The 25,679-nt window shown below is 35.6% G+C and overlaps 1 protein-coding gene across 1 annotated transcript; it reads right to left on the bottom strand.

Annotated features, from left to right (window-relative positions):
• Window positions 1-550: 550 nt before the first annotated feature.
• LOC120255383 (GATA transcription factor 12-like) lies at window positions 551-1,810 on the bottom strand. Its single transcript, XM_039263219.1, has 2 exons — window positions 1,613-1,810; window positions 551-1,493 (listed from the first exon to the last, which is right to left on the bottom strand). The coding sequence occupies exons 1-2, from the start codon at window positions 1,712-1,714 to the stop codon at window positions 777-779; spliced, it is 819 nt and encodes a 272-aa protein (XP_039119153.1). The 5' UTR covers window positions 1,715-1,810; the 3' UTR covers window positions 551-776.
• Window positions 1,811-25,679: the final 23,869 nt, after the last annotated feature.

Here is a 25,679-nt window from a genome sequence, read left to right as displayed (position 1 = left end):
CTGACTCTTCAATTTTGAGAGCAATTTGGTGATATTGATTGATGTTCCACATCTTTTGTCTGAAGGATTCATGCTCCATGTTGGCAAAGAAAGGAGCACATTGTGCTGCTGCACCAATGCCATGATTGACACTTGAGGCTAATTGGGATTATCAGGATTGATATTAAGAATGGTCATGCAAAAATCTAATGGCCATTAGTTGTCTCTGAGTTGCTAGATTGAATGAATGAGAAACAGAGCATGTGGAGAATGGGTCCCTGCAACTTATCTCCATACAAAGCAAGCCAAAATCATAAAAAGCCATTCAACAAATTTTTTTTTTTTTTTTGGGAACTATTTATCCTTGTTATGATGTATTATTAATGTAATCTAATACAGACACATAAATCAATATCCTAATTTTAACTTATGGAATATTTTTACAATATTTTTTGACAAAATATATATCGGAACTATTCATCCTGCAATAAAACATATTCAACTATCTCTGGATGCATGGACTCCAATGTAAAACTGAAATTTTATCTAATTTAAAAACATTTTGGAAACATAACAATGGAAGTAGTCCCACATCACTCAATTTAAAATATGCTAATAGATACAAGCAAAGGCAAATGGGAAAAGAAATAAGAAAAAAAAGAAGTTAAACTACAATAATAATGTGACTTGAAATGAAACCACTCTCTCAAAAACTATGCATGATTTTTTTTTTTTTATACAACAAACAAGAGAGCCAGGAAGTGATGATAGAGAGAGACAGAGAGGGAGAGAGAGAATCAATTGGAAATGGAATTGGTGGACATAATTGACATCCTCATCTCCATGACCTTCTTGTGAGAATTGGAGTGCTTGTAGCTCACAAAAGTGGGGCTCTTGGCTGGCCTATACTCAGGAAGCAACCTGCCAGATTTGAACCTCACTCCACATGCATTGCACAGTGTTTTAGGTCCCAATGGACCTGCTCTCCATTGTGGGGTCCTTTGTGACAGGCAGTGACTGCACCTCCTTGCCTGTTGTTGTTGTTGCTGTTGCTGCTGCTGTTGTTTCTCATGTTGTTGTTCTTGTTCTTCTTGATGTTGTTGTTGTTCTTCTTCTTCTTCATCATCATCCTCATCCACTTCATCTTTATCATCTTGTATTTCAACTTTGTCAACAATCAAAGGGTCCTTTTTGGGGAAGATGAGCTCACTGTCAGCAAGCCATTGGGTTTGGTGAAGTAAAGGAGGGTCATAAAGGATACTGTTGTGGGAGAAATCACAAGAAGCTTTAGGTTTAGGTTTGGGTTTAGGGTTAGGGTTAGGGTTTGGGGTAGTGGTCTTTCTTCTTTTTGTTCTTGGTTTTGAAGGTGAGTTGATGTCTTTAGGGGTTTGGCTTGGGATGGAGTTTGAGGGAATAGTACTTGGGAGGGCCATGAAGGATGTTGTGGTGCTTGAGAGGCAATCTTCCACAAAGATTGATAACCATTCAAGACTTACATCTTGTTCATCTCCTTCCTACAAAATCAAACTCATTAAAACAAATTTAAAAAACAAAAAACATTAAAATACAACAATAAATGAAAGAAAAAAACATACCCAAAAAAAATTAAAGAAAGAAAGAAGAAAACACTAACCATGGAGTAAGAGAAGTCTTGAGGAGTGGAAATGGGAGGAAGAGAACCTGAAACAGGTACATTAATATTATGATAGATATCCATACTTGGAAGCAAAACCATGGAAAAGAATAACAAGAACAAAAATATAAAGAAAGAAAGAAAAAGAGAGAGAGATAGAGAGAGAGAGAGAGAGAGAGAGGGGGAGAGAGAGAAGCGCACCAGTGCTTTTTATGACCTTGTTCATTTTGTCGGCAAAGAACCAGCCTCACTTTCTTTGTTTTCTCTCTCTAACTTTCTCTTTCCTCTCTTTGCCTGATTATTTGACAGTGAAAATTGCTTCTATACCATCGTAACAGTGGGTAATTGCTAGTAACGGCTCATAAAAATCATAAATATATATATAAGATACATGTTTTTATAAAAATATTTTTATTTGTTAACATATTTTTAAGTTGAAAATTTTTATCAAAAATTTATATAGTTTTCTTTATAAATATCTTGCAATAATATTTTTTCTTTGATTTTCAATAAATAGGTATAATTTCTTTTTTCCAAATCCATAATATTCTTAAAGGTATAAATTTATTTTTATTATTTTCTAAGTATGTCATTGTTATATTATTTTGGGCTTTGAAAAAGCAAAATATATATATATATAGTTTAAATATTAAAAAATCATATGGATTAAAACTATTTTATTTTATAGATGTTACCAAACACTTGACCGTAGTTGAAGTTTAAAAGTTAGATTAAAATTTTATGAAGATATAGTTTTGAGACCAAGAAAAGAAAATCTTTTAAGAGTGGATGTACATGTTACATGTATCAACTTGTATGTGATTATATTCGCATTGTTAACGCGCGTGACATAGGTCTATAATATTAAAAAAATTTCAAAACAGTTATTATGGTAAAATATGGATTTAAATATTTCCATAAAATGTATGATTGAGATGAACGCAAGTTAACCATTATTTTGATTAATTTAAATATTTTGAATTTATCTCCACTTTAACAAAATAAATATAACCTCCATATTAAAGAGCAGTAATTCACTTCCCTCATAACTGGAAGTTGAAAGTTTGACTTTTTTCTACTAAGATTGAAAGTCCGTGGCTTCTCCATTTTATCAAAAATAAATAAATATATATGAACAAAAATTTACAATCTATTTGAATTGCCATAATAATATTAGATAAGAGATTAAAACATTTGACTCTAATGCAAGAAATTGAAGATTTGACTCCTTCCTAATGCGTGGTTGAGAACTAAATGGGGTATGTAATGGCTTGTACACGTTATTAAAAAGAAGAAAAAAACCGTTTGAACTCATGAATCCATAAAAAGTATTAGATTACTTAAATTACCCATTAAACATACATATATATTTGGGTAAAATTTTCATTCATTTTAATCGCAAAAAGTTTTTTTTTTATAAGGTGGATGAGCCATGTGTCACAATATTCACACCAAGGGGAATTAATCATCTAGCTCATGCACACACACATTTGGTGGACACAGAGATTGGGCTAGAAGCCTAACTGTGGTGCACACATACCCAGCTCTCACAAAGATTAAGTTCCATACCTGCTCTCACAACAAAAGATCCTTTTTTGACATTACTGAGCCATACACTTTTTGAAACCTAAACAATAAATAGTCATCATAAGACATATTTTTTAGTGTTCAGTACCATCATACCAAAGGTGTTTTTTTAAGAAATATAAATTTAAACTTATATAGGACGTAATAATCAAAATTTTATTATCAAAAAATATACATAAATTATAAGTAAAAAAATTATTTATAAGAGAATTTTTTTAATATTCTATATTTCTAAAGAAATTAAAATTTTATTAAATGAGGAAATAACAAAAAAAAAAATGCATTAAATTCATGCTACATTTAGAAATCTAGAAGCAAAGGTTACGCATTAAAATCCTTATATATTTAATAGAACAAAATGAGAATATCAGCTCTTTTTATGAAAACATTAACAATATATATTATTGATGATCATAGACTGGTATATACATACACACATACTAAAAATTTAATCATCAAAACAAAGTGAGAATATTAACAGTGTTTATTAGAATAGTAATATTATTTATTATCTAAGATGATAAAAATCTAGGTTGGTGACTGGTGAGTGAATTTGAATGGTTCTCAATGCATTAAGTTATTGTCCACACGCACATGCCCATAGCAGTACATGTGACACGCCTATGCTGATGGTATTAATCAACGCTGTATATATATATATATTAGTAATTATTAGGGACAATAAGTTAGAGACCTGGGGTCCTTCATAGTTTACATTCTTCACTGTAGATCTCTGCATCTTTTGTTTTTGTTTTTTTTAATAATCACATGTCCCTCTTTTATTGTCTTTTTAAAGATAAATTTAGACGAACCACAAATAGAATTTGAACCCTCCACTTTTAAATTGTGAGAAAAATGGGGTAACATACTATCCTATAAAGGAGTGTTTCAAGTTTATTTTATTTTATTTTTTTTTTGTGACAAAATGTGAACAAGCCATATGTCAAGGGTATGTGCAAGCACTTAGGATTGATTGATTTGGATTGCGAGCCCACAGTCACAACCAGTAACCTATTACCGCCACTTCTTGCAATGAAATCTTAAACTTGAAACCTTTGAATGTCTCACCCTTGATTTTCAAAGGTGGTGCCATGCATTGTTAGACTATGAACCCTTTGGTTTAATTTTTTTTTTTTTTACGTACATATTCTTGTTCTTGTCTTTCCTCTTTCCTTTTTTCTGCATTTTTTATTTTTTATTTTTTTATGCTCTTACTTTTTTTTTAATACATGTTCTATTTGTCATTGTTCTCTTTTTTTCGTTTTTTTATTCTTATTCTTTTTTCCTTATACACAAGTAACTGTTATTTCATGTTTTTCATCTCTTTTTTTTTTGGGTTCTTTTCTTGTAGCTATTGTCACTCCAAAGTCCCAAGTACAATCCTTACTCAAAGGACATTTTAGATATTTTCTCAAGCCATTACCTTATGTCAATTGTCATTCGTTGTGAGAAACAACCAAGAAATGGTGAGAAAGATGAGTTAAATCCCTAGATTTGGAAAAGGATTTTGCGCTGAAAATTTATGCATAGGGTAGGGATGGCAACCCTCGCCTTGCCCCATAGTTTCCGCTCCGATCCACTCCGATTGAGGCCTTTAAAAAAAAAAGGCGGGGCAGGGCAGGTTTTTTCTTTTGAAAAATTGGGGCAGGGCGGTTTGGGTAAATAACTACTTCAAAATGGCCCCGCCCTGTCCCACCCCGCCCCGTTAAGCAAATTTCATAATTAACCTTATATATATTATAGAGTTTTTTGTAATTTCATGAAAAAAACCATCATTTTTTACTTTTTCTCCTGCTCTTATAATATATAAGATTAATTCTATTTTTTGTATAAATTTAAATATTTAATATATAAATAAATATAAGTTAAACAAAGTAACATGTAAAAATTTTAAAATAAAACTTAATAGATCTAATATTTCCACTTTCCAGGCCTTTCCCAACTTTTCCATTTCCTTTTCACCGTTCACCATCTTTTCTCTTCCTCTCACTTTTCTCTTTCTCATATAAACCTAGCCGCCGATGATCACAATCAGAGTATAAACCTAGCCGCCGGCTTTCACCATAGTATTCATGATAACATCTATTTTTCATGTTGTTCTTACAGGATTGATGAGTTGAGCATTTTCCATTTAAAAGAGCAAGCTAGATTCCAAGAGAGATTCTAGAAGATGTGTTTTATTATACTTTGAAGTAGATTTCTTATAGTTTTTTTTTTAACAAATCGTTGCATTAATTTGGGATGAAACATCATGTTGTGGTTATTGTGCTTTCATATTGATTATTGTGCTCCAAAATGTTCTTTTATTGTGCTTTTATATTGTTGAACCTATAAACTATATTTTTCATATTTTAAGATGGTATTCTATCTTTAATAAAAAGAATGCATGTTGAAGGAATGGTATGTTAAAAGTTTATACTCATAAGAATACTATGTTTAAAAAAGTTGGCAGGGCGGGCCGAGCGCAAAGAAAATTGGCTGTGGCTGTTGTGGTATTAAGTATACCACTATTTAGGCGTGGCAGGGCGGGGTGGGTCGGGGCAAGGCGCAGGAGATGGTTCAAGTGGGGTGGGGATGGTAGAAGCTTGCCCCGCCCCGCTCCATTGCCATTCATACATAAGGTAGCTCAACAAAAAAGGTTCAAATTTTAAAAGCACACTTAGGCTTTTTATTTTTTTCAATCTTAGCAGTTGAATCTATTATATTTTAAAGTGTGTTTTATTGTATATGTGATATTATGTATAATGCATCTATATATACACATCAACCTAGCTATTTCAGGGAATAAAGTTGATGGGAATAAATCTAAATACACAATTTAAGGTTATATAAATACCGAATGATAAGGCTAGACCTAAGTAAAGTAACACACTGAGATCCTTCTCAAACTCAACATAGGATGATGGAGATAAACTTAAGTTTGCAAGGAAAATATTATAATTGCTAGGGAGTTTAGCATTGATGATAATATCAGACATTTGATTTGCAAAAGTGGTAAGTGCTTGAGTGTACATATTTTGTTATATGTTTTATATGAATTAAGCATTACTTTTATTCGGTTATCACTCATAAAGTGTATTTGGTATTTTTTGTGCAAACAGGACTGTGAAGGCATGTAGAGAGAAAAAGAAGCAAAGATAGGGCATGGAGGCGCATTTTTTAATTCTTTTGCCCAATACAAGGACCGAGACACAAACCGTGTTCACATATATGAGTATGTGTGCCAACATCAGAGGATTTTCGAGCCAATTCATGAGCCGGAAGGGCACAAGCGCAGTCACACACTCATGGTCCAGTTTGTGCAAAGATTTCAAGAGAATTCACAACATTTTCAGCTGACAGAAAGCCACACACCCTACCGCACGGGCGTGTACCCTGCCATGTGGCCTCAGAGGAGAAATTCCACAAGGCCGTGTGAACATTACACTGTCGTGTGGTAATCCGTATGAGCCTTCGATTTCATATGATAAAAGACCACTTTGTCAAGTTTTTACATATCTTTTGCCAGGCTCTGAAGAGGCAAGGCGTCTAGGGTTTGGAAAGGAGGTCTTTGTGGCTAAGGGGATGTTTCTTCACCAACTTTGATCAATTACTTATCCATTATAGCATCAAGAAAGCCATCGGCAATCCTAGCTTCGAAACGGATTCCATCAAGACATTGAGACTACCCATCAAGGCCATCTTCATGAATACAGGGGGTTTATTTCAATGGTTTTTACATACTTTCATTCATTGATTGCTTGTTTTAGGTATTTCTCCATGGAGAGCTATTCGGGCATATGAACCGTAGGAATCTGATCCTGTATCGACTTACATTGTGTTTCTATTTAATCTAAATTTAATTGAGTTTTAATCTTGTGTTTCCAATGCTTTCTTGATCTATTGACTCTATGGTTAATTGGTTTGCTTGTTCTATTAACCTTAGGGGTCGTTTGGTTCGTGGTAATGTAGAAAGATTACCATGTGTTACATGGTAATCTGAAAATATTACCACGTTTGGCATTACACCGGTGGTAATCTGGATGGTAATGTCACATTACCAACTTATAAATATTACCAAGAAAGTGGTAATTCTATTACCACCAAATTTAGTGTCTATCTTGGATTACCATGATAATCTTATAACTTTTTATATTTTAACAAATTGATTACCAAGACAACCAAACACGGTAATGAACTATTCCCGGTAATAAGAGTTTTCAACCAAACATGGTTATATTAAATTACCACAATATTCCTAACCATATAACATTCCCACTTATATTACCGTGGTAATCTCGTTATGTGGTAATATATCATTACCACGAACCAAACGACCCCTTAGTGATGAGAGAGTCTCTACTAGGTCTAGAATTACCAATATTGAAGAGGGTTGAGAGGGTGAGCTGAGAGATAGTGGAGTATCCCCTTTCCCTTTCTATTGATATATCTTATCTCCATATTCCCTAAGCTCTAAGCAACCATATGTAAAGAAAGGTGTTGAGAGAATTCTCTACCGAGACCTCGTAGGGGATTAGGGATCTTTCACCTAGGTATAGGGTTAGGTCTATTCTTAGGCATTGGATATATCTTTTGGGATCCATAGAGTGTTATGCAGTAATATATGGTGTGAGGCATCAAGAGAATTCTTCGTCGGGACCTGGTAGGAGACTAGTTATCGGTGGTCTGGAGGTAGGGACCGATATACCTTTGGATATCCATGACTCAACTTAGTCATTCTATAAACACTTTATAAATCTAGTGCTTAATAATTAAATCCTAGGATGAACATCGCCCGGATACCCAACTTTTAATGATTGATACTTATCTCTATTTTACTTTTGCATAGTCACCTTTGGCATTTATTTATTTGTGCATTAGTTCATCACATCATCTCATTCATGAGGCTAGATAACATAAAAATAGCTAATACTAGTAATCTTGTTACCTATAGATTCGACTACCCGACCCGTTCGGTACACTTTATTACTTGAGCAACCCGTGCACTTACAGACACACGCAAGGGGTGTGTCAAAAAGATATAGCAAGAAGTACACATGTGATGATGAAGATATTGGTGAACAAGTAACATTAATTTTCAATGTGTTTTGTTTGTACATGAGGAACATCACTATGAGAAATGTAAATGGTGCTTTAATTATCACAATGCAGAATTGTAACAAAGAAATGTGGAATACCTATATCCTCAAGTAATTAGCAGAGCTAAAGAAATTCAGAAGTAGCATTAGTAATTGCCTGATATTCAAGTTTTGTGCTAGAGCTAGATGTAATGGTTTTCTTCCTACTCTACAATAAAATAACTAATTAAGTCACCTAAGAAGAAGCAGTAGGTAGTTGTGAAATGATGATTAATAGGATCACTAGCCCAATCAACATTAGAGTATTTAGATGAGACTAAGAAGGAATGAATTGATACATGAAGTAAATGGAAAAGAGTGCCTTTAACTGAAAGAATACAAAGAACAATAGTAAAATGAGCAGTTTGAGAAGCAAAATAATGACTAGTCACTATAAGACAAATGCAACTACCAACAAGTACTCCCTCTTTTCCTTTTTATCCATCGTGGTTAACAGAATCTCATCTATCAAGCAACTTAATTATTTCACAAAATTTTATAAAAAAATTAGTTATCTTTCCAAAATTACCACTAATTTATATCTTCACATTTCTCTCTCATATTTAATTCCAACAAGAGAGTTGAATAGAGTGTTGATAAATGCTAAATTGATCATATTTTCTATATCATTTACATTGCATCTAGCATGAAATTGTACTTGTTTAGCATCTCAGTAGGACAAAAAAATTTTCTTTTGTTCACAACGACCTTTATTTCTCTTTTAGGAAGAAAGAAGTGAATTCGAGGATGTTTTGAAACAAAATGAAGCAAGTTGCTGAATCAAGGTTATACCACGACTCACAACAGGCGTTATGGGAACTAATAATGTCCGTTGTCTACACTTTCCACTGCTGTGATCAAGCCGTGGCAGCATGAGCTCACTGGTAGCAATAAAGAATCCATAACAGCCTCACAATGGCCATTGTGATGTCCATAACGACCGTTGTCAAGAAGCATAATGCCCAAAAACCATGCCAGAACATGACTTGGAGCCCAAACAACAACTTACTCACAATGGACATCACAACACCCGTGGTGAGGCCATTGTGGAGTCGATTACTAGAAATACCCTAGTTTTCTCAATTTGAGAAGAGATTCTTTTGCCGAAGAACCTAGGGCTGCCGGATTTCTGGAGATCTAAGCGACGGGAGACGATGTTTCTTCTATATTCCAAGGGATTCCGGTAGATTTCTCAATAGTACATCAATAAGCATCATAGGAGAAGATCGGGCATGACAGATATCTTTAAAGATAATCATCAGAGAAGCGTGAGTGACACACATCATAGAACAACCTTGGGATCATCTAATCCCTATCTTCAAAGAATATTGGAAGGAGTTAGTCTAGGAACACATTGAACGTTTATTTGTTTATTATTTGGTCTTGTGTCTCTCTTTGCACTTTGATGTTTTACTTTCTTTGATCCATGAGAACCTAATTCGAGGGGAATTGTATATCTAGGTCCCTCAGTTATTGTTTATGAATCTTGATTGTTCAATATATATCGTGCTAGTTTTCTTAATCATTTCATGCTTTACTTGTTTATCTTTGTTGATGTGGATGAGGGCGATATGCCCAGCATTGATAACACCCATGCCATGATAGATCTATACATATTCTAAGAGGTTAGGTATAGCTTGGTTTCCGGATTAGGGATTGATTGACCCTTAGAGTTATGCTATGTTTGGATTAAGGGCCGGCGAGAAAAAGTAAAGTAAAGCGAGGGTTTTGGAGGGTCAGAGCCTTCCCTCGTTTGGATAGATATTTTTAATTTAACAAAGGGAAAGGAAAAGTTAACTCTGGCCCTCTGAAACCCTCCAAATCCCCACTTTTTTTGGCCCCCCAATTTGTGGTGCCGGGGGAGGGAGAACCTCCTATAAATTTTAAAATATTTTAAAAGACCTTAATACCCTTAATTTTTTAAATTAATTCATATAGTCACTTCATAAGTTTCTTCTTTCACTTTTTTCAAGTTAATTTTATTTAATCAAATATTCACATGACATCCATCACAAATCTGTATTTTTATGTATTTTTTTTATGTTAATTTAATTATTTTATATTTTAATAGACCTAACAAGAATTAGTCCATTGTGATGAGAAAATAACAACATTTTTTTTTGTCATAGACAAGACTATAATGTATGATATGTTTTCAAAGGAAAACTAAGTGGTGGTATTTGAGAAGAGGAAAAATTAAAGTATAAAAATCAAAATCAAAATAATAATGTTAATTGTAATAATTTTAATATTTATTAAAAAAATCTAATTAAAGTGTGAACTTATTTGAGATATTTATAATGCATGTATTTAAGTAGAAATAAGTAATTTTTTATTTAATAATAACGGCATCATTGGTAAATCATATTATAATATATTATTTCCCTTCTACTTTCCTTTCCCTCCATAAAATTTGTCTATCCAAACAAGGGTTGAACTCTTCCTATCCTTTCCTTTACTTTCCCTCCCCTTCCCTCCCCACTTTCCCTTCTACTTTTGAATCCAAACAGTATGTTAGGGTTTGATTGATTTCTTCTCATAGGGTTCCCTACTTAAGGCAAACATAGGAGGCTAAGGTGGATTAAATTCTATTATAGTGACGGGTGGAGGAATTCCATCTTATGTTCCTAGTGATTTAGACCTAGTCGTCATGGCTTATTGGGGCTAGTAAGCCTTTGAATTCTCCCGGTTCGATCCTAGAACATAATTGATATTTAACACTTATCATAATTAGTAATCAAGATAACCTTCATATATATTCCCACTCCTTCCAAGTGTGTTTAACGACATCTCCAATTATATTGTATCCATAATTTGTACAATTATATTAAATAGATAACTTAAACGTTTAGGCTATTGATTAAGTGAAAAGAAAGTAATACGAGCCTCTCACAGTTCCTAGGGAAATATGACCCTTGTGTTCATCCACAAGGTATTACTTGACGACCCGTACACTTGCGATATTACGGACTTGAAAATGATATTTTATTGTGTGCTTGCATACTTATACATTCATATATTCATATTTTCACACACCCAATACCATTAGAAAGGGTCCATCAAGTTTTTAGTGCCATTACCAGGGAACCACAATCCAGAGTTTTTATGAAAACTTGTATATATTAATTAATATACTCATACAACGTTGAAGATTTATAGCCGTTACTTTCTTCTACAAGGATTGTATATAACCATATCTAATCATATGGATTTAGTAGAAGGAAGTAGCAAACCAGAGAGAGCCCTAACATTGTTGAGAAGACTCCAGAAGAGGTCAGTTGTGGAAGCAACTAGCGATAGTGATAGCACAGAATTCGCAACCATGACTGAACTAAGAAGAACATTGTTAGAGTATGAGAGGTTGTGGTTTACAAGGGAAGAATTTAATGTGCAAGCCCCAACAATAGTAGCTAACAACTTCGAAATCAAAGCTAGCACTATTGGGATTATTCAAAACTCTTGTCAATTTGATGGCCTAGCGGATGAAGACCTAAATGTCCATCTCTTAAAATTTTTGCAGATCTGTTTGACATTCAAGATTGGCACAGTAATATATGAAGCGATAAGATTGTGACTCTTTTCTTTCAGCTTGAGAGGTTCGGCATACCAGTGTCTTACTTCTGTGGTACCGAGCTCGATCAAGACATGGAACGACTTGGTGGAGAAATTCCTTGGACGCTATTTCCCACCAAGTAAAGCAGCAAAGATAAGACAAGAAATCTTAGCATTCAAACAAGGAGAGTCTAAAACACTGTTCAAAGCACATGAAAGGTTGCAAATTCTTTACAATAGACTAAACTACCAAACCAGGTAGATTATTGATGTTGCTGCAGGAGGATCATTGAGAAACTAGTATCCTAAAGAGGCAAAGTAGTTGTTTAAGGACATGGCTAACAATGAGTTACATTGGAGTTCCAGAGGCAGGCAACCAAAAGTGGCCGGGTTACATGAGGTAGACGGGACACCGTTTTGGTAACGAAGGTGGATGCGCTCACACGTAAGTTAGATCTACTCGTGGGCAATGGTCAAAGTGTCAACATGAATTCTAGGCTATTATTTTTTACGAGACTGGTAGAGGAGGACATGGGGTGACCTAGTGCCCAATTGTGAGTTCGGCAATGGTTCCTATGGAACATGTCGATTTTATTGGTAGAGGTCTGAGGAACCAGAATAACTTGTACAATTGTATATACAACCCAGGGTAGAGGAGTCATCCAAACTTCTCTTGGACTCAGGGTCAGCTAAAACCACCTCAGCAATAGAACTATCAATACTAGTCACAACAGTAATAGTCTGAAAGGAAATTGTCACAGAGGATATTTTGGCAAAATATATGATGAGTAATGATGCTAAAGTTGACGAGTTTGGTGTTATATTGAGAAACGTCCAAGCATCAATCAAGAACTTGGAAAATCAATTTGAACAGTGGCAAGAGCGAGTACAGAATGACCTCAAGGGAGCCTCCTAAGCAACACTGAAATAAACCCAAGGCAGCTTAAGCCTACCTCACTTTGCAGTGATAAGACCATCATGATAAGGACTGCTTAGGGTCCTAGTGTCACGACAAAAATGCCAATCGTACAAGAAGGCCCTAGCACTTCACAGGAATCCATGGAGGAGGAAGATGAAGCAATTGGGGAAGAACCAAAAGAGTCATTACCAGCTCAACCTACAATCCAAGAATACAAAACCCAAGTTCTATACCCCTCCAGATTGAAAGCCAACAAGGAGGATGCACAATTCAAGAAGTTCATGACCATCTTCAAGTAACTCCACATAAATATCCCCATTGTTGAGGTATTGTCCCAAATGCCGAAGAAGTATGCAAAGTTTTTGAAGAAGTTACTTACCAACAAGAGGAAATTGGAAGAGGTTGATACAGTGGCTCTAAAAGAAAATTGCTCCACCATTGTGGACAAAAGCTACCAATGAAACTAAGAGATCCGGGAAGTTTTTTGATTCCATGTTTGTTAAGTGATGGCGTGGAAGAATATACACTAGCCAATTCTAGAGTTAGTATCAATGTGATGCCAAACACTATCTACATGAAGATTAGGTTGGGAGAGTTGATACCCACAAGGATGACCTTGCAGTTGATCGATAGATCAATAAGAAGGCCATGGGGAATTATGGAAGATGTACTTGTAACTGTTGAAAAGCTCATTTTTCTGTGGATTTTGTGATCCTTTACATAGATGAGGATGTAAAAACACCACTCATTCTTGGACAACCCTTCCTCAATACCTCCAGGGCTCTCATTAATTGAAGAGATGGAAAGATGACATTAAAAGTGGGAGATGAGGAAGTGGTGTACAAGCTCCCAAGCATTATGAAATACTCCATGGATCAAGATGATGAATGTTACTTTGCACATGACCCTAATTTTTCTATTTTTGATTTCATACAGGATATGTTCGTGGTGAGACCCCTTCACGAATACTTCGAGGGGAAGCTTGAGGAAAAGGTGACACAACAAACGGAACCTCAACTTCAAATAAGCTAAAAAGGGAGTAAGGTGAGAGTTGCATCAACGAAGCAGGTGTGTAGGAAGGTACAAATAGAAAAAAAAACACACTGCAGAGGTGATAAACACTACTGCCGCGAAGCCATCATAAGGTAAGAATAGGTGCGTAAGGCTCGTGATGTAAAACAAGCATTTCTTGGGAGGCAACACAACTAATTTTTTAGTCTTTAGTCCACTTACTCTTAGTTTATCATTCATTAGTTAATAAAATATGGAATATGGTAATTAATGAAAGTAGGAAGTTGGATCAACCCCACTGAATTTTATAAGCAAAACATGTTTGGGGAGTCTAGTACCATTAGTAGGAATTGTTTTTATGCCGTTTTACACTAGGAAAAACTTTAGTTTTTTAGTGCGAGCATCACAATGGCTATGGTAAACCCATTGTACCCATAGTGATGACCAAGCAAAGAGTTGAGCTTTTCTAAAAAAAATTGAGTGAGTCCGCAACGGACTTATAACGACCGTTCCATAGAGCGTGTTGCAACTCTTAATTTTCCAGAGCTTTGGCACGGCTTTACCAAGCCCGTTGGCTAGTTGTTGTGAACACAACAAAGCTTTGAAACGTCTGTTGCAAATTCTTAGAGATTTTTTAACATAAACCGAATTGGTAATGCCCCCTTAACAGGTTGATAATGGTCGTAGTGCCTCAAAGGATCTTAATGCATGAACAACATCCGTTGTAAATCCCGTTACGAGGAGGTATAGGGTCGCCGACGGCCAACTCTTGGCCTTTCTCACCCAAAAACTCACTTTCCTCTCTACCATTTCACCAAAAACCTTCCCTGATCTTTTCTTAGTGACTCTGAGGAGCTTTGGCTTGTTTCCGATTGATCTAGCACTTCATTTACTTGATTCTCATAGCGGAAAATCCCACTTTTTTGGTTGATTTTGTAGAATCCTTCCAAATCTTTTAAATATCATGATTTTATAATATTTAAATGGCATGAAAGTGTTTAATGATGCTTGCTTCCATTGAAATAGACCAATGTGTAGAAATTTTTCACCATGGTCGTTCATGACAACAGTAGTTCCTTGATGAACAATGCCCGTTGTGATAACCATTGTGTTCAAACACTAAATAATGGAGAGATGAGCCACAATGGGTGTTGTCCGCTCATTGTGAGGCTGTTATGAGATTTTTTCCGCTCATCTCACTTTAGTAACACCTAGCAATGAGAGGAGGCCCATTGTCATTTAGTCGTTGCTCTACTCGAGGACACAACGGATGCACCACGGCCATTGTGCAGCCATGGTGGCCCTAGAACACTGCACAAATGAGCTACTAAGTTACACAACAGGCCATTGTTTACTCGTTGTAACAATCCAAAGGGACATCATGGCATTTGTAATGGCCGTTGTGAGACCGTTATGGTCATATAACGACCGTGATATACCTGTTGTCCCTTCTTGCATTGTATTTTCTGTATTCTATTGATTGATTTTATGTATTCTCTTTGAATTGCAGGTTATGGGTCAAAAGAGAACTACCAATCGTCCCAAAGCAGAGGCCGAGAAGAAGAAGAAGATTGGAGAGTCTTCTTAGCCATCGGTACCATGGTTCAAGGATCTCGAGCACAGAGCCCGTTACAGGAGGCTCGTCGACCAGTGGTTCGTTGAGGGGCATCAGATATATTGGTCAACTCTCGAGTGCATAGGCCTTGCAGATGAGGTACAATGTCTTACTTTAGTACAAGGCTAGTATCAGTTCCTCGGCATCAATGAGCCAGCGTATTGGGAGCTCACGATTTAGGTATAAGCTCTTTCGAGCTCGACCGTACCATTATTAGCTTGGGACATCGAGAGACGAACAATTTCCAGATGTTCAGGGATATCCTACACAGACTTCTCAGTTTGTATGGGGTTAGTGGATGTGGAGTACACCCGTACGATATTGTACTCCACCTGAGCCCAGATCAAGTATGGATCCAAACACTTTTGGGCTGTGAGACCTACATCTACGGGACCTTGAAGACATCTTCCTTAGGATGGCTAGCATTCCGCTACCTACACACTGTTTTATCGCGAACATTGACCAAGCGAGGAGAAAGCACAGAGGTCGTGAACCTCCGAGACATCTATTTTTTATGGAGCATGGTAGCTAGGGAGCCGATTCACATCATTCACGCGCTAACTTGCCAGTTGAGACATCAGTCTCTGGACCCATGCCTAGAGACCATATTCCTTGGTCTTTACATCACCCAGCTTACACGAGGGCTTGGTCTGATAGATCGTTACACCGACATGCATATTATAGGGGACATGTAGCCACATGGAGTCACCATGCTCCAAGACATGCACATGATTGAGCGGCGGGACATACCCCACAAAATGCAGTACTGGGTGATCCATGGGACCTACTCAAAGTCCTCGGAGGATGGGTGTCTCTTCCAGAGAAAACCGTTACCGCAGTTTCCTCAATCCCGCCTACAGCTCCAACTGTTGCTACTACTCCTCCTCCTCTGATGATCGCTACACAGACTACATCAGCTCCATCAACTCTTGAGGAGCGCTTAACCCATCTCGAGGAGGGTCAAGTGAGGATGGAGGGTCTACTTTGATAGGTCCTAGCTCATTTACATCGTCAGGAACCCTCGACCACTCCGGCGCCTACATCACCCACCGTTACAGCTCCGAGTCTCCACTAGCTCCACTGACATGATCAGTACTTCATCAATCATATACCACTCTTGACTTCCCCTGCCGGCTTCCACCATTTTGATTTTATTATAGCATTTTTGTACTTTTTATTTTAGTACATTGTATATTTTATTACAGCAAGGGACACTTGCCCAACTGCTTTTGTATCTTCTAATATTAGTGGATTCTATTTTACAACATTATATAGTTTTCCTTTACTGTGTATTTAACTACTCCAATTGTATCTCACCAGGATTTGAGATGATTGGATGTTGTTATGGCCTACACAAGTTATTGCTTGGACAAAAATAACTTTTATCGCCCTGGTCAGCCAAACTAAGAAATCAAGGGAGTACTAGTAACCATACATTCTTTAGATTCTTTTCTTACTATATATCACTACACTTGTGCATGCATGCGTACATTTGGGACAATGTACATCCTTATGTGTAGAGGTGGAGTGTATGTTTTTTTTTCTTTGCGCTACATTGAGAATTCCATACTAAACTATATTATAATATCTTGTGGAATTTTTTTTTGGGTTTTGTACCTTATACACATGCTAGTGTTGATCTTTAAAGGCATTTTACCTACTTGTTGGAGTTTCTTTTGTCTAGGGACATGATATGCTTGACTAGCAACTCTTTCGTTCCCTCTCGAGAGTCAGACTACACTGTGAGTCTCTACAATACCTTGTGTCCCTCTTGACTTCACCTTGCACCTTATGTTTATCTAGTGAGTGATGTTTTATAATTTGGGGAGAGGAGGGGTATGATCAGTACTTACTTTATTGCTCTAAGAGAAGATATATGAATAGCAGAAAGAGCTACCTCCTTTGTAGTGCATAGTCACTCCCGACAAGCCAGATACAAAGTGTATGCCCTAGTGGAGGAGAAGGCTATCTCCTAGGAAGTGTGAAAGCTACTGACTGTGAGAAAAAAAAGAGAGAAAAGGTAATCATGTATAAAAATTATGAAAAATATAAGAGTGAGACTGAACAAAACCCCAAAAAGTTTCTTTAAACGATCTAGACTATAAGATAGTGGACTAGGAGACCAACACTTGGGAAAGCACTTTCCGTCATAGAGTAGACTACTCTTTATAGAGGAATAATCATGCTACCTGGCACTTAATTATTTCCCCGGACTACTGAAACTCCATACATATTTGCCTGAGATCAAGCACTTATCATGTATTCTATTTTTATCAGTTTTATTTGCTTGAGGACAAGCAAACGCTCAAGTATGGGTTTATTTGATAACTGCTAAATTGATCATATTTTCTACATCATTTATACTACATATAACATGAAATTGTACTTGTTTAGAATCTCATTAAGATGAAAATTCATTCTATTATTCACAACAACCTTTATTTTTGTTATAGGAAGAAAGAAGCTAATTCAAGAACATTTTGAAGTAAAATGAAGTAAGTTGCTAAATCAAGGTTGTACCACGACTCACAACAGGCATTGTAAAGCTCACAATGCCCGTTATCTACACTTACCACTGCCGTGATCAAGTTGTGTCATCATGAGCTCACTAGTAGCAATATAGAAGCCATAACGGCCTCACAACGGCCGTTGTGAAGTCCATAACGACCGTAATTAAAACACATAACACCGAAAGGCTGTGCGAGGACGTGACTTGAAGTCAAAGCAACAACTTACTCACAACGGGCATCACAACGCCTGTGGCAGAGCCAATTACCATAAATACTCTAGTTTTCTCAATTTAAGGAGAGATTCTTTTACCAAAGAACCTAGGGCGGCTGGATTTCTGGAGATCTAAGAGGCATTCCAGTGGATTTCTCAAGAGTACATAAATAAGCATCATCGGAGAAGATCGCGTGTGACAGGCATCTTCAAAAATCATTATTAGAGAGGCGTGAGTGACACATGTCATCGGACAACCTTGGGATCCTCTAATAACTATCTTCGGAGAACTATTAGAGAGAGTTAGTCTAGGAACACATTCAACATTTATTTATTCATTATTTGGTCTTGTGGCTCTCTTTACACTTTGATTTTTTACTTTATTTGATCTATGAGAACCTAATTCACGTGAAATTGTATATCTAGGTCCCTCGGTTATTATTTATGAATCTTGATTGCTTAATATATATCGTTCTAGTTTTCTTAATCATTGCATGCTTTAATTGTTTATCTTTGTTGATGCAGATGAGGAGGATATGCCCTCTTATTGATGACACCTATGCCATGATTGATCTATGTATGTTCTAAGAGGTTAGACATAGCTTGGATTCCTGATTAGGGATTGATTGACCCTTAGACTTAGGGTTTGATTGATTTCTTCTCGTAGGGTTCCCGTACTTAAGGCAAGCATAGGAGGCTGAGATGGATTAGACTCCATCCAAGTGACGGGGTGGAGGAATTCCATCTTAAGTTCCTAGTGATTTAGACCTAGTCAACATGGCTTATTGGGGCTAGTAGGCCTTTGAATTCTCCTGGTTCGATCCTAGAACATTATTGATACTTAATGCCTATCATAATTAGTAATCAAGATAACCTTCATATATACTCCCACTCCTTTCAAATGTGCTTAACGACATCTCCAATTGATTAAGTGAAAAGAAAACAATAGGAGCCTCTCGCCGTTCTTAGGGAAATACGACCCTCGTGTTCATCCACGAGGTATTACTTAATGACCCATACACTTGCGGTATTATGGACTTGAATATGATGTTTTATTATGTACTTGCATACTTATACATTCATATATTCATGTTTTCACATACCCAACACTAGTTGGAAAGAGTCCGTTAAGTGTTAAAGGTAATTTTGGGAAAAAAATAATAAATGCTTCTTGATGTTAGAAAATGACAGATAAAAAGGAACATGGATTTGTAACAAATAAAAAGGAATGAAGGGTGTACTTGTCAATATAAATGAGAATCAAAGAAAGGTGTGCTATCTGATCAAGTTAACTTAATATTGAGTTCAACAATGTAGATGCAATTATGAAATTAATAATACTAGATTTGGAAGGTAAATCAGAAGCATATTTTTCTTGTGGCAAATAATAGACATTAGTATCAGAGGGAACTTCAAGACTAGGAACGTAACCAAGTGATCCTAAATCTTTCATCTCAAAAAATTGATTGAGATATTGTTCTAAGTCAGAAATGCCTTTTGAATCATCACATGTGATAATCATATCATTCACATAAACTAAGAGAAGAACAAAATCTTTATAAGTTCGATGAATAAATAAAGTAGAATAATAAGAACTTGAGGTGAAGCCAAATTATGCAAGAGTAGAGCTGAATTTGCAAACCAAGTGCAAAAAGCTTGCTTAAAACCATATAGATCATGACAAAAAAGACAAACGTTTTTTTGGAGAATGAGAATACATAAAAGGAGGATGAATATAGACTTCTTTAGCAATATCCCCACTGAGAAAAGCATTTTTAACATCCATTTGAGAAATAAGGCAAGTTTTTGAGTGAAATAACTACTAAGAAATTCTGGACAAATATTAAACGAGTAACATCAGTAAATGTTCCTTCATAGTCAATACCATACTCATAAGTGTAGTTTTTTTTTTTTTTATAAACAAGTGAGCTTTATAGCCCTTAACAAAACCATAATAATAATTGTTAATCATATAAACCTATTTACATTAGATAGAAGTCTTGCCAGAGGGAAGATCCACTAAGTGTCAAGTGTGAGGTTGCTCTAAGGCACGAAGTTCTTCAGACATTGCCTACTGCCAAAAAGGGTTAGTACTAGCTTTACTATAAAACAAGGGCGGAACCAAGGGGGGCTAGCAGGGGCTGAAACCCCCCTTGGTGCCAGAGACACTACTTTTCAAGCACTATAAGATTTGATGGTATCGATTTTTCTATACTTGAAGTAATATAAAATAGGCTATTTTGATATATAAAAGTGTGTAATGAAGTTGTGCTTGAGTGGTTAGTGGGTTTAGTCATAAAGCATGTGACTTTTTAACCCACCCCAGTTCAAATCCTCTTTGGTGCATGTTTTTTTCCACATTTTATTTTTTAATTTAAAAAATATTTAAAATTTTAATGAAAATTTATAAAAAATTAAAAAATATTATATAAAAATTTTAGTAATTTAAAAAAAAGTTGAAATTGATCATGAGGCATAGCAAATATATTATAACATATGTACATATATATTTTTAAAAAGTACAAACTTGAGATGTATTTTTTTATTAGCTGAATTATTGAAAATATAATATATTTGCTATTGATAATAACAAAAATTAAAATTATACTCTATGTATTTTTTAATGTGTATTCCAAAATTTGTTATATTAATACACTAGTCTTCATTTAAAATAATTATTTTATTGTATTATTATTTTTATTTTTTATTTTTTTATGTTTTCCTTTTAGGTTTTAGCCCCCCTACCATCGAGTCCTGATTCCATCACTGCTATAAGAGGAAGGTTCATGTAAGGAAAAAATAGCAAAAAACAATGATAATCTCTAAGCCGATAAGGAATTTCTCTTACCTAACTAAAGTGAAAAGAAGGAATGAGATCATTAGATGAATCAAATTCTATAGAATCGGGTGCTAAGGTGGAAACATAAACAAAGAGCTCAGAGGAAGGAAATAACTCAATCAAAGAGTTAGTAATGAAAGGTTAGGAAGTAAAGAAACAACTATCAAATTTGGATAAAGTTACATGGTGTTTCCCCAGAAAGTGACATATTTAGAAATACATAATCAATGAGAAATAAGAGCCCAATAACGATAACATTTATCATTGATTCCATACCTTAGAAAACAACAGAGACAAACATAAGGTTCAATTTTGGTATGTTCATGGTGATTAAGGAGAACAAAATAGGCACTTTGTAAAACTTTGATGTTTGACTGATCAGGTGCCTTACCATTTAAGCTTTTATAAGGAGAGGGATTCTAAAGAACTAATGTAGAATTCCGATTAATAATATAAACAAAGATATAGCCTTGCCCAAGAAGTTTTTAGGACAAGATGTAGAAAAACGTTAAACATCAATAGAATCTAGAATTGTCGGTCTTTTCATTCTAGTCAACTATTTTATTAGGAAGTATAAGGGCAAGAATGCTAGATAATTGTGCCTTGTTGTTTTAGAAACTAAAGAACAACAGAGTCTTGATATTCCATGGCATTATTAGTACAAAAAATTTTGATCGGATAGGAGAATTAGGTTTTAATCATGGTAAGAAAATCAATGTAAATTTAAGATACTTTAGATATATGCTTGAGAAAATATATGTATGTGAAACATGAATAATCATCAATACATAAAACAAAGGTTTAATACCATAAATGGGTCCTCTATTATAGTCAAAGTGTCCCTCTAGTTCCTTTATTCCAATTTGCCCACTTAAGAAATATTAGTCCATCCCCCTAACAGTCGTTAGGTTTTTTATCCAAGTTACTGACTAGCATTAAACCGAATTAAAATATTTTAAAAAAATTAAAACCAAAATTAACTAACCAAACCTAAAAACTAAAATTAATAATGCTTCCATCTTCCACCAAAACCCCCTCATTTTTCCATCATCCTGTGAAGACAAAGCTTCCTGATGAGCTCTAGTAATCATTTCTCAACCTACACTTCATCGCTGCCTAGATCGTTGAGGCCAGCAACCTCATTGGCATGCATATGATATTGTCATGGCTCAATCACCAACTCCCTCTTTCTCCTCTTGAAAAACCCCTTATCTGCACCTTCTTGTACTTCTGTAATGCCCTCAACCTCCTCTTCTCCCCTTCCCATTTCCCTCCCCTTTTCTCCACCCGTCTTGGTGTTTTCCTCAACCCTAGTTCCTTCAAGGCCTTCTCTGAAGTCTCACCATCCTCCATTTCACCCAACTCATCTCCATCCAAGCTCTCCTCACAGAGCTTGCTAGTTCTCCCAGCATCCACATCATCAACTTTAACATCAACCTTGGTGGCCATTGGTCTTTTTTCATGTATGAGCTCAACTAATGCTAAATCTCTAGTGCCTCTTCCCTTTCTATTAAGATCACAACTTTCATCTTCCCTAAACCCTTTTACCATCCTCTCGAGCTCTGTCTCACTCGTAAGAACCTTTCCCAGTTGACCGTTGAGCTCCATATCCAATTCTACCTCATTGTCATGAATCTTAAAAGCTTTGTTCCTATTTACATTATTGCATGTCTCATGAACAATCCATTGCCATCAACTTGCATGTAAACTCTTCTCTTGGTCCATTAATCTCCACCATTTTCTCCACTGTCAAGCATCTTTTGTAATATCAAGAACCTTTTATTGGTTTTGTTCCCTACTCTGAGTGATCTTAGTAAGGTTTTGTTTGGTATGGGAGTTTTCGGTTAGAGAATAGTTTTTGTAAATAAGTTCTACCATAGCTTGTGTGAATCAGCATAGCTTGTTCCATGCCTAGCTTAGAAAGTTTTTGTCGAGTTGAAATCTGCACAGCCTATGCCCATTCCAACCATAGCTTCTTTTGTTGGGCTAAGCTCCGGACAGCCTGTATGAATGCTTTCCTTGTTGTTATAAGGGCATTCTTGTTAATTTTTCATCTACAAACCCTTTATCCTTCTTCTCCATTATTTCCTTCTCATCCCCTTAGCTCTTTCTCCATTGAATGAGAGAATCCCCACATGAATCCCTCAATCCTCATCCTTATAAGAAACTTTGTTGGTGTCCTCTCCTTCTTTCTTAGAGCTTTGCGAGGTAATGTCATCTTCCTTTCCTTGTCTTAGTTTTGGTTTGTATGTGTGTGTGTTTTGGTTAGATGGTGAAAACTCGGCTCTAGGCTAGGAGCCAGCGGAGAAGTAACACTCCTTTGGAGAAATTTGGCCTCCTAAGTTTGTGAGTGGGTACAGTTGAATTGCATTCTAATTGGATATTTAAAAATTTTTATTGTTTGATGAAAACTATTCCATGGCTTTATCGTATTAAATGGATGTTTTAGTTGGTTTGAAATGATGTTAATTTGGCTGTTGTGGACTACTGTTATGGCCAGAATGGTTTTGGGCATTTTATCTTAAATCCTTTCAAAATCTTGTTGTGACCTTGAGATCTGATGGTTGAATTTGAACCTGTTGGAATATATGCCTTTTGAATAAATTGAAATTGTTGAATACAATGACTACAATGATCTTATTTGATATAAATGAGATTGATCATACATGTCTTGATGAATTATATTGTTATGTCACCAAATCAATGTATGGTTATAAATTGTGAAGTTAATGAGGAGGAATAATGGGTATAATTGATGCATGCTATTGGGTAGTCTTTATATGGTTGATGGTAGAACTTGTTTAACACTATGTGTGAACTATGGAAGATCTAATTACTCTTGTATTCTAGAATTGCTAAAGTTCTAAGGTATGATGTTTTAAACAAGGTGCATGAAGTCTGAATGTAGTTTGATGTTACAATTAATCTAAAGGATGTATGTTAGCAAACATAATTATCGCTGAGTTGAAGTTTATAAGTTTGATGTGTATATTTGATATTAGTGGAAAGTTGGTGAATATTGTCTATGTGGAGATGGTTAGATAGATTAAGGTAAGATATTTATATGTTTATACTTGATGAGTTAAGGAATAGTATTATTGGGTGTTAAAAACAAAATTGAGATGATGTCGATGATATGAGAAAAGAATAACACTAAAAGAATGATATATCTCTTCACTTGTTAGGAGGTGATTTTAGACATATGTTGTTCTATAGTAAGTATAATTCTATATCAGAATAATGGAGATCTTATACCGGATCTTGTACTTGTCCTAAGCTGGAGATCTTATACCGGATTACATTTGGAAATTTTAATTAATTATATTTGGTGATTGATGAAAAGAAATTTATTTAGGTTAATTGATAATGGAATTTTATGATATTCATGATCCTAAAAGCAATATTATCAATGCAAGACTTGGTTGATGTCTTGGCACGCATAGGTACATGTAATGACATAAATATATTTGCATGTTTTGTGTGGCTTTAGTATATATAAATTTGTTTGATTGGAAATCATTTGCTTATTGGTGAGTTAAACTCGTATTTTAGCAATTGAGGTTGGTAATGACTTGTGCATTATTGATGATCTCTGGTGAATGACTTTCTAACAAATTGTGAGAGGTTGGAAAGGCGATATCAAGTTTGAGTGGAATGTAGATAATATAGCATTTTCATTTTTTTATGGAAGACTTGGATATTATGCTTAAATTGTTCTTGGACTTGCTCTTATATTTTGGAGAAGTTTAATGAATTGTTTGAGAGGTGACACCAGAGCTGTCATAGGTATGGATTAAGTTTTAATTAGGTCAAAAGCCATGTTTGTTTTGATCAATTTCACCACATTTCCAAAGGTATGTGCGTTGTATTACGAAAGTATACTCAATATTCTCTTTTAACACCATTGGTATTTACTCTGGGAAATGGTTTGTGAAACCTTTTGTTCGCATGATTATACTTTCTGGCATTGTTTAATATGAAATTTATTATGACTATACTTGTACTGTTGGTTTAGAATGATTTGTGAAACCTCGTTCGTATAATTATGCTTTTGATGTTTTGGGTTGATTCAAAAGATTTTCTATGCTATTGAGTCATATATATGAAATTTTAGACATTTGAGAGGAAATGTTCCTAATTTTGTTACTTGTATCTATGGACAAGAACGGTTTGTGGAACCCCTTTTCTCGCATAATCATGCTTTTGGTATCTATGGAAATGAAAAAGGTTTCATTCTCGAAATATGATGTTTGTCCTAGTCATGGACATTATGAGGTGTTACACATGGATTATATTTATTTAGACACCTACAGGATATCCACAAAAGTGGTGGGCTACGATCTTGATGATCTTGACAGAGTGGTTTGGATGGTGACAGGGTTGGGCCCAGCTTGCTATATTAAGGGAATCCTTATGACCATCCTGCAGAAAGGGCGTGAGGGGTCCCATTTATGGCGCCCTTTTTGGGAGGTACGTAGAAAGTCCCGACAGGGAAAGCACCAAGAACTCGGGGTCAACACACGAAGTCTCTATGGGCCAACGTCAAGGGTATGAAGACCTTAACGCCTTTGGACTTAGTCGCAACGACGGCTAAAGTAGTAGGAGAAGTTTTTAGGCTATTGTGTTTAAGAAATGGTATTGTGTTCCTATTTCTGCAAAACCATGATATCTTGTATTAGATTCTTAAATTGTGAACTCTTTTGTTT

This window comes from Dioscorea cayenensis, unplaced genomic scaffold, assembly GCF_009730915.1.
Source record: "Dioscorea cayenensis subsp. rotundata cultivar TDr96_F1 unplaced genomic scaffold, TDr96_F1_v2_PseudoChromosome.rev07_lg8_w22 25.fasta BLBR01000980.1, whole genome shotgun sequence".
NCBI classification, from domain to species: domain Eukaryota; kingdom Viridiplantae; phylum Streptophyta; class Magnoliopsida; order Dioscoreales; family Dioscoreaceae; genus Dioscorea; species Dioscorea cayenensis.
The sequence above is the reverse complement of the archived record's forward strand: the minus strand, read 5'-3'. Positions and strand labels throughout refer to the sequence as shown.

Bases quoted from the DNA above. Each gene is read 5' to 3' on its own strand.
- LOC120255383 (XM_039263219.1), bottom strand. From the start codon at position 1,714: ATGGTTTTGCTTCCAAGTATGGATATCTATCATAATATTAATGTACCT. The intron at 1,494-1,612 runs GTTAGTGTTTTC...TTGATTTTGTAG, and splicing joins AAGACTTCTCTTACTCCATG to GAAGGAGATGAACAAGATGT.